Below are 10,129 nucleotides of genomic sequence, written 5' to 3'. Positions count from 1 at the left end.
CACACTGTATGAACAAGTGAAGAGATGTCCAATAATGGCATCAGTCAGCTATTATCATGTAGAGCGCACACTACAATGGCCGACTTCAGCAATTAGGGGATGTCTCCTCACTTGCTCACAGTCTGATGAAGGCCTACCAGGCTGGATCATCACTGTACTGTTAGTGGCAGCTCTTATTTCCTACATGTTGTGGGGATGTGAGTGTCAGGAGTTGGGGAAGGCTGCTACCAGCAATCCTGTACTGGGATATATGCTTAGGTATTTTGTGCCGCACAGGGGTACCTGTTTGTATGTGCTACAGCCCTAGGAAGGTTGGGGAGGATGTAGATACAATCACGAACCTGTGTACTGTGACAGGGAGACATTGACAGTATCCTAGAAGTATAACCAGTACTCCTAAACACCACAGCTTGTGTACAGAAAAGTCATTTGAAAATTAGATTTTTTTTTTTTTTTGGTCAAGAAATGAAAGCCAGCCAATATTCCTTAGTTAAACTGTTTTATTTAAGAATCCTACATTGACAAGTCTTGTAAAAAGCATCCAAACACAGAACACATGACTGCAGCAAACAGCATTCTTGTTATTACTTACAAACCAAAACAGTCCCAACACTCTAGAAACAGGAGCATTTTGCAGATCACTCCAGAGCTGTCACCACCCACCCCACCAACATCATATGCAGTTCACAAGGACTCACATTATCATTAAACAGAAAAGAATGCACACCTCATACAGCATTCACAGCAGTAGACATTTCAAGGAGAGGGAAAGATTTTTTTTTTTTTTATACACAAACATATTTCAAACGGTTATAGTTTTTTTTTTTAGGCATGGGGGGGAAAAAATAAGCCCCAGTCTTCCAAATTGACAAGTCCTTTGAATGCAAGAAACATTCGTACGTTACTTGCTCCCACTGCTCTCTGCACACGCTCACTATGGCCACGGGATTGAGAGACACATCTCCAACGTTTAGAAAAAAAAATAAAATCCCATAATGCACCACCAGGTCTCTGCACGCTCTCTGGATCTCGCTCATACCCCAAGCCTCTCATGCCTTGGTACCAACAATCCCACAGTTCAAACAGCCTTCTGGTTCCATCTCACAGCCGTGCGTTCTCAAAGCGCTGGTATGACTTCCAAATAAGTAGTGGACAAAAATTGGATCACCCACCGTCTTAAGAATGGCCGTGTGCAGCAGATTTCTTGATGGCAATTATGAAGGAATGATTCGATGGCTGGATATAAAACAGAACTGAGTGCCAGGTCCCAGAGACTAATGTGCAGAGCAGAGATCAGTAGTTGAAGCAGTGAGCTCAATAAAGGGAGGAAGACTGTTCTAAACAAGATGTGATTCTCATTTACATCAAAGGAGAAAGAAAAAACAAAACAAAAAATTCATATAAATCATGATTTTAAGTTAGTCGCTGGGCAATGCCAAACTAAGGCAAGTGGTTTCCTTCAACGTGCAGTTAAGGTTCATAAACTAATTTATCATGGGATCACACCACCTGGTTTCCTTCATAGAGGATATACATCTGAACCACCTGCAAGCTTGAAGAAAACCTCTAAGGAAAAAAGGTCTGTAAATGCATTTTACAATGTACTTACCATAAAATTAGGAAATGTGGAATACCCCCCCAACACCACCCCCAAACTAAGTCATACTACACTACATACCCCAGCCAGAAGACTTTGATTCCATGCTCGAGCTGAAGCCTCCATTGAACCCGGTACCAGAGCCAGCATTAGGAGATCCCCAGCCTATAGCCCCAGAGTTAGAGCCATAGGAATTACTAGCTGAGCCAAAACTCTGTGACTGGTCTCTTGGCTGATTCCCTTGGCCCTGATTGTTACCCTGTGGGCCAGCCTGATTCTGCTGACTAGCAAGCATGCCCATCATACCCCAGCTGCTCTGCAAAGCTGCCTGAGCAGCAGCCATCATTGCAGGGTTAATGCTAAAGGCTCCAAAGTTCATGCCACCCCCACCCCCCATGTTATTAGGCTGATTGTTACCAAGTCCACCACTGTTTGGCCTGTTATTAGGGTACCCCTGATTCCCAAAGTTGGGTCCTGGGAATCTGCCACCCCTCTCCAAAGGGCTCCTATTGTTATTATTGTGTTTGGGCTCAGCTGTAGATACATGGACACTGACTCCTTTGATAATAAGATCTTCTCCACACAGAGACTGGGCAACCTTGGGGAGAAAAATAAAAAAAATTCACTTAAGTGTAACATTTACATCAACAAACCAATTATAACACCAAAAGTGTGGAAAACCATTGGTATTATCTGGCATTTACAAATAATGTGTCATCAGAAATCACTGCTTAATATATCACATATCATGAATATTGAAGAATTAGCAGTATTACACCATTTACCAAAAAGGTGTCACAGTTCACCTCCACCCCCCACCCCTCCATGCAAAGAGACCCCTGAACAGATCACAGCACGTCGATCAAGTCTATTAGGACCCCTCCTCTCAATAAACTTGCACAACCTCAGAATGAGATTAGTTCTGAGATAAGGAGTTCCAATCATACCTTACTGTTCAAGAGGAGATTTAAGTGACCATTTTTTGGGAAATCTGGCTAGGGACAAATGGTGACACTGGCTGGAGACTCCAGTCATGCCATCAAAAGTTTGCTGTGTTGCCATGCGTTTCCTTCTGTCAAGTTAGTTAATGGAGTGCCGCAGAAGTTGGCCAATGTTAGTCTTCTTTACAACCAAGTCGTGATAACCTTGTAGGTCGTAATGTGACTCCATTTACCAACCTGAGGAAAGAAATTGCAGGGCAACACAGCAATCTTTTGGTTAAGTGATAGGAGTTGAGGCCAAAGTCACTGTGTAACCCCAACCATAAAAGTGGTATTTGAATGTCCTCTGTAAGGTCAGCACCCCCCAGACAGTGCAATGATATTGGTAGCTGAAACTAATGGCTTGATAGCTCTGAAACAGGCAAATTTTTCAGTGGCTGTGCACTGAACTTCGCATAGGGACAGCTTTGTAATGGTATATAACAGGCCTTGTGTTAGAGAACATGATAAATCTCCTTTTATATCAACATGCAACGTTTACTAACTTGAATGAGAAAAGTCTTTACCTGGTCATCAGCAAAAGTCACAAAGGCAAAAGCTCTAAATGGTTTTGGAATGAACACATCTACAACTTCGCCATATTGGGTGAAGAACTGACGAAGCTCCTCAGCAGTCATATCCTCAGTGCATCGGCCAACAAATACTTTACGGCTGCGCATGGGTTCATCTGGGCTTTGCTGTGAAGAGGCCACAATAAGTTTTGTGTTCCAGGATATTAAGTTTGCAGTTTGAATGTCTTGTCAACATCATGAATACTAATTGTGGTGTTGTGGTTTACGTGCAGAAACTAAAACTATAAGCCCTCATTCACATGTTCCGATTTCCATGGCCTTGTGCTAGCAGCATGGCATCTGTCAGTTATAAACCTAATCACCGTACCTTGTAAAGATCTGTCTACAGTTTCTACATATTCCTCCATAATGCTCACCATACATATACATACATAATATATATAGCAGAGGAGCTATAAGACTGGAAGCACCTTCACTCCTAGCCAAGTGAGCAGCAGAAATCAGTACGTCAGTGTCAGATGTGTAACGGATCAGATGGCCTATACGGTAGATAGGTCATTAGTATTCATTACCTTGAGGTCCTTACATTACCATTTTAAAATGAGTGTGTCAGCTGGAAAAATCTGTATCAGACTAATGGCTGTGCTTCGCAGGACAGCTTCTTACACTTGACTTTCTTCATCTGCACTGCAGCTCAATTTTCATGAAGATCAGGATTTTATCCTCATGTAAATTAGCTGAAGAGTTAAGGGCTCACTCTACTCTAGATAACAGGTCTGCAAGACTTCAACAGCTGTTTTGATTATTCCATGTAAACTTTATGTTTTTTGGTACGCTGAATCTGAAAATGATCTCCTCATAATACCTCAAAATAAGTGGAAATAGACTCATTAGTAATGTTATTACAATTTTTTTCATGAAAATCCTTTTTTGAATGGAAAGGAGCTCGCTAACACACTAAACTCGATACTTCTTCCCTGTGAGGCTCCTCTTGGTGCATTTACGTTTGAGTAGCATCTGGAATGACTCTCTGATCCAACAGTAGTCTGCCATCATTGTAATGCTCCATTCTCCCTGGTATCTCCCTTTCCTTCTCTCTCACAGCTCCCAAATTTTCGGGAAAGTAATCAAGGTGGGCCTGGAGGAAATGCACTTTCAAACTCATCAGGCAACCTAAAGCTTGCAATGCTTCCAGCATTTGTCCGACAATTTTTTGTAGAGATGACCTTTCTTACTGCCTAAAAATTTCTCTACGACTTCTTTACATGCAATCCACCCTTCTTTTTGAGGATCCTTTATGGTATTGAAGTCTATCAACTACAAGCTTTCTAATGTCTGTTCCGACAAACACACCTTCCTTCGATTTTGCCTCCGACAGGCCTGGAAACTTGGTGACCAAGTATTTGAAGCATTCTCCATCTCTTGGAAGTCATTTTATGAATTGCTTCATCAATTCCAGTTTTATGTGGAGAGGTAGTAGAAGAACTTTATGGGGAGGTACCAAATTTTTTCACCGACTGTTAGCACCCTCAGCTGCCAACTCTTTTTGGTCCAGTGATTTTGTCGGTCTTGACTGTCCCATCGACACAAAAAAAACAAAGGTATTTGGTATACCCAGCTTGTTGCCAGGGCAGCATGCACAAGACCTTCAAATGAATAGTACCGTATATACTCCAGTATAAGGAGACCCGAATATAAGCCGAGGCCCCTAATTTTACAACAAAAAAAACTGGGAAAACTTATTGACTCGAGTATAAGCCTAGGGGGGAAATGCAGCAGCTACTGGAAAATTTCAAAAATTAAAATGGTTTTTGGGTGCAGTAGTTGCTGGGGAAGGGGAGGGGGTGATTTGGTTGTCTGTCTGCCCCTTCCCTGAGCTTGAGGACTGGGTTCCCCCCCCCCCTCCCACGTGGAATTCAGCCTGGCTGAATATAGGGTATCTGCAGTGCTCCTATTAACCCCTTCCCGACGGAAGAGAAGCACTGCAGATACCCTATATTCAGTAGACCGGGCACTTTCAGACACAGGGATACCTAATGTGTTTGTGTTTCACAGTCATCTTCTACCTTTACATATATTCTAGGGAAAGGAGTGATTTACAACTTTTATTTAATTTTTTTTTAAAGCTTTCCCCCCCCCCCACTATTTTATGGGAGATTCTATACATTACTATTGCAGCTGGTTAGAGTCGAGTATAAGCCGAGGGGGGCCTTTCCAGCACAAAAACTGTGCTTTAAAATTCGGCTTATACTTGAGTATATACGGTAATTTGGACTTTAAATTTGGTTTAAAACCCATAAAAACACACCAAAAATTAAATACAATTTGATATATTTGAAGAAGATTTTGCATTTTGTGACAAATCCTGATGTCTAGGAGTTTTTTCAATATTTTGTTTTCAGCACACCAAAATACACGGAAAGAAGATGAAAATAATCAGCTTTTTAGTTTCAGACCTATGTTATTCCCCCTGACTGCCACCCATCTTCCCCACTGCTTGAGTGACATCTTCCATTTTGTCAGACTCTCAGGAGTGATGGTCAGTTATCTAGAGCTTAGAAAGCAAAGCCCTTGCACCAGAAGAAACACCTCCTAAGCACTTTTCAGCAAATTTGCATAAGAATACAATACAGATTTCATGAAAATTGAGCTGTATTGCTCTATATGAATATATAAGCTGCCCTACAAGATTCAGTCATTAGTTTAAAACCTATTTTGAGGGTGTATAAGACCTTGATTACATAAGTGTGATTAATTACCATGTAATCCCCCACTTTTGTAGAAGGCAGAGTTTGTTCAGAAAGGTTCAAAGAGGAAATCTAGTAATATAACCTTCAGAATTTTGACATGAATATCAAAAGCGTTTACAAATAGGTAAGGAGTCAGTACAGCTTTTGTCACTGATTACTCCACGTACTTATAACACGTATGGACCTAACTTTACCTTGGAATTTGGCAGTTTACAATCACACCATCTTCCATCAATCATGTGGCGCTGGGACATCACTTTTACTTGAGTTTCATAGTCTGTAAACCGTACAAAGCCAAATCCTTTAGAGTGGCCGGTTTTGGCATCTTTTTTAACCTGCAAGACCAAATGAAAAGTGTCAAAAGGAAATGGGCATCAAACTTCTAATGTTTAGGATGCATTAACTTTATGAAACCAAGTACCTGGACCATGATGACTTCCCCATATGTGCTGAAGTAGTCTTTCAGATCTTGCTCTGTGGTCTTCCATGGCAAGCCAAGCACAATGAGATCAGAGGTTTTTGTTACAGCTCGCTTGATTTTAACAGCTGAAGAAGCATCGGCTTCATCCATCTTTCTTTTGTTGTCTGTATATTAAAAAAAAATATTTTTTGTGATAAATGGGTTTTTAATGTTTTTTAATGATCTCTAATATCCAAGGAAATGTAAAAAATAAAAGGGACACTCATTATGGCATTGGGGGCAGAACCTGTGACCTTTGTAGAACCTTGTATGTCCTTGCAGAGATGAGAGTGTGCCATCTAGAAGCAGTTAAAGTATATCGTCCAGCTATGAATGGAAAATTGTGCAAACGTAACTTTCCTTTCACCATGAAGCTCCCCAGCTGAACAAATACCCCATTGTACACTTTCTTATTATCTGTAATGAATCAGCCAATAGCAGAAAACTTCTTACCTTTTGGGTAGTTAACCACATAAACAAGGTTTCCCCATCCATTTTCTGGAGCGTGCAGAATGCCTTCTACCAGGCGGACACCGCGCATACACTGATTCACTGGATTCCGGTAGCGGAGGCCGCAAGCACCAGGAAACTGAGCCGTTACAGTGGACAGCAGGACGGTTCCATCATCCTCGGATGGTATTTCCATTGGCTCCTCATTCTCATCCTCTGCCACGCGGATATATTCCATTTCCATGGCTGCAAACTAAGAGCAACAAGTTAGAAACTCAATTTATTCATCACTTCACACACGTTGTATGTTAAGTTTTCTACGAGAACATCCTCCAGGTAAGTGTTACTGAAGTCATATGCATAAGAAACCCAATCGCTTCAGAAAATTCTGAGGGGCAACTCATCATGCAATCTATTAGGATGGGGAAAGCATCATTGTGAAGTTTACAAGTAACATTGATTTGGTTTTGCATTTTTAATAGGCTACTCAACTCCTGGAAAGGTTTAAGACAGATATACCAATGTACTCTAGGATTCCAGAGGTCACAGACTAGATGCCCCTCAGAAAAGCTGATCTGTTTGGGGTCCAAGTGTCAAACCAAAAGTCAGATAGTAAAGGACTGTCCTGATAATAGGCCATAAATAAAGTCAATTAGTCTCATGGGGCAAAATAAGACACGGGTATCATTGAAAGCATGATAAGCAAGGACATTGCATATTCTTCACTGGGGCCCAGGAGTTTCAAGTTACACTTCTGGGATGAGAAAAACTGGTTTGAGAGCTAGAGCCATTTCCCACACAAGGCTTAAAGGAAGTCTGTCCATTGCAAAATGCAAAACTACGACCCAAGTCAATAAGCGTGTCATACGGGGCCCTTTACACCTCCCCTAAGGCCTCATGCACACAATGTGCTGTGTTTTTCACAGTCGTTCAAATGTTGCACAAGTTGAGGTTATTCCACCACCAGACTCTTCCCAGAAATGTGACTTTTAAAAACATGTATTTGCACCCTGAAACACCATCCACCCCACCGTATCATTGCGCCCATTGCTAAAGATGGAGGATTCTTAATACTCCCTGCTACTCTGGACCGAGTCTTCTATCTGTGACCCAGTTGGCATATATGCAGTAGTCTTGTTCCCTGCTCTGCTTTAGACCCTTTGCATATCACCATGTGCGGGCCCAGCAGCAGTGATTGAATGGCAAGGGCACCACATAGATGTAATCCGTGTGCCGCTCATGCACTGGCCCCATTCATTCAATGAATGGGGGCCATGGAAGCACAGCTGCAAAACCAGACAAAAATAGGATTTGTACTGAGTTTTGTGCCCCGCACATTGATCTGTGCAATATATAGTTGTGTGCATGGACCAACAAGAATGAATGGGTTGTGTATAAGGGCCCTTACCCTGCCCATTTCACACATGCAGAATGGAGATATGAGTCAAAGCGGAAGGAAAGCAAGACTGTGGGAACATATAGCGGCCCAGGCCACAAATGGTCTCATTAATACTACAAATAAACCTAGTTTGGATGTGGAGTCAAATACCGGTTTCATATCACAACCCACAATATAACAATGTATGACTTTCTCCAGCTACACGGTTTTAGACTAAACTCCTACAAATGTGCGGATTCTCAGCGCCAGTTTGGCATCCTTTTCTGTTTTCAGAGACACATTCACTTTTTAAATGGGGGAAGATGCTTATCAGATCTATGAAGTTGTAGAACAGGCTCCACTATATCACAGATGAGGGGCAACAGAGTACATTGGAAATGTGTACAAGGCCTGACCTTAGGATCTATTACTTTCAAGGTGTGACTATAGTTGTAGTTTCACCAATACTGAAGCTCAGATTATAGGCTGCAGATTATAAGCCACAGCCCGCAGATTATAAGCCACAGCCCGCAGATTATAAACCACAGCCCGCAGATTATAAACCACAGCCCGCAGATTATAAGCCACAGCCCGCAGATTATAAGCCACAGCCCGCAGATTATAAACCACAGCCCGCAGATTATAAACCACAGCCCGCAGATTATAAACCACAGCCCGCAGATTATAAACCACAGCCCGCAGATTATAGGCCACAGCCCGCAGATTATAGGCCACAGCCCGCAGATTATAGGCCACAGCCCGCAGATTATAGGCCACTGCCTCACAGATTATAGGCCACTGCCTCACAGATTATAGGCCACTGCCTCACAGATTATAGGCCACAGCCCGCAGATTATAGGCCACTGCCTCACAGATTATAGGCCACTGCCTCACAGATTATAGGCCACTGCCTCACAGATTATAGGCCACTGCCTCACAGATTATAGGCCACTGCCTCACAGATTATAGGCCACTGCCTCACAGTAACGAATACAATTAGTGGCCAAGGTAAATCAGTGACACCCCTGCACTCCCTGGACACGGGGTTTCCAATTACTTTAGAAACCTTGCGAAGTGTTCCTGAGGGAGTGGACGTGCCTACCCGGACACACTATAGGAGTATGGCAGCCCACAACACTGTCTTACGTTCATACACAACTACACAATAACGTCGGAGATCAGGGCCTAGGCCCGGCTACTAGCCGCCGCCCCCTCCCGCTACAGGCCCCGGCCACGAGGCCTCCACACATACTCAGGCTCTCGTGCTGGTGGATACTTACATGCTCCAGGTCCACGCTATAGACAGGTTCCCTACTGCCGGCGAAAGCCTCACAACTACGAAACAGAGCAAAACCCACCAGCGCTCTGTTCTCTCTCACTGATCTCCTCACAACTCCCGGGCCCCGTCACAAAATGGCGCCCGCATCTATTGCTCATGCACTCATCTATTGCTGCGCACTACCACTACAGAACACAGGGAGGCAACAAATCTATAACCCGTGATTCCTGTTTTTTCACTCCAAATTTACAAACTAGATTATGTTATTATGAATAGTAAATAGTATTTACCTGCATATTTGTAAGCGGGTGATTACTCCACCGTTTGAAAGCGAGTGATTGGGAATCGACGTGTTTTGTTCCCCCTAAGTCTTGAAAGATGGTGGAGTCTGATTCTGCAGCGAATCGTTGCGCATGCGTAGTGGGAAAGCAGCATGTGCCGTTCTCTGTAGTCAGACAAAGGGTAAACATGCTACGGTAGTGGTGAGGGGATTGCGGCCCTTGTGTTTCTATGGGGAGAGAGGACTAGCAGTTCTGTGTAAAAATAACCCCTCACACGTGTACAGGGCAATGTTACTGCATTGTTATCTTATAAATCTTTTTTATTTTATATTTCCATTTTACGGCGTTTTTGTGAGATAAACATTTTATGCATTCTGGAATATATTCATATTATATTATTATTAATTTATTTTATATATAT

General features: G+C 42.6%; 1 protein-coding gene across 1 annotated transcript; it reads right to left on the bottom strand.

Moving 5' to 3' along the window:
- Positions 1-482: 482 nt before the first annotated feature.
- Positions 483-9,570, bottom strand: TARDBP (TAR DNA binding protein). The gene is made up of 6 exons (XM_075279950.1): positions 9,429-9,570; positions 6,774-7,023; positions 6,282-6,445; positions 6,055-6,195; positions 3,105-3,275; positions 483-2,195 (listed from the first exon to the last, which is right to left on the bottom strand). The coding sequence occupies exons 2-6, from the start codon at positions 7,012-7,014 to the stop codon at positions 1,671-1,673; spliced, it is 1,242 nt and encodes a 413-aa protein (XP_075136051.1). The 5' UTR covers positions 7,015-7,023; positions 9,429-9,570; the 3' UTR covers positions 483-1,670.
- Positions 9,571-10,129: the final 559 nt, after the last annotated feature.

This window comes from Leptodactylus fuscus, chromosome 6 (assembly GCF_031893055.1).
Source record: "Leptodactylus fuscus isolate aLepFus1 chromosome 6, aLepFus1.hap2, whole genome shotgun sequence".
Taxonomy (NCBI): Eukaryota; Metazoa; Chordata; class Amphibia; order Anura; family Leptodactylidae; genus Leptodactylus; species Leptodactylus fuscus.
This window is presented reverse-complemented; position numbering and strand designations above follow the sequence as displayed.

Bases quoted from the DNA above. Each gene is read 5' to 3' on its own strand.
- TARDBP (XM_075279950.1), bottom strand. From the start codon at position 7,014: ATGGAAATGGAATATATCCGCGTGGCAGAGGATGAGAATGAGGAGCCA. The intron at 6,196-6,281 runs GTACTTGGTTTC...TTGGTCTTGCAG, and splicing joins GGGAAGTCATCATGGTCCAG to GTTAAAAAAGATGCCAAAAC. The intron at 3,276-6,054 runs GTAAAGTTAGGT...GCCTCTTCACAG, and splicing joins GTAAACTGCCAAATTCCAAG to CAAAGCCCAGATGAACCCAT.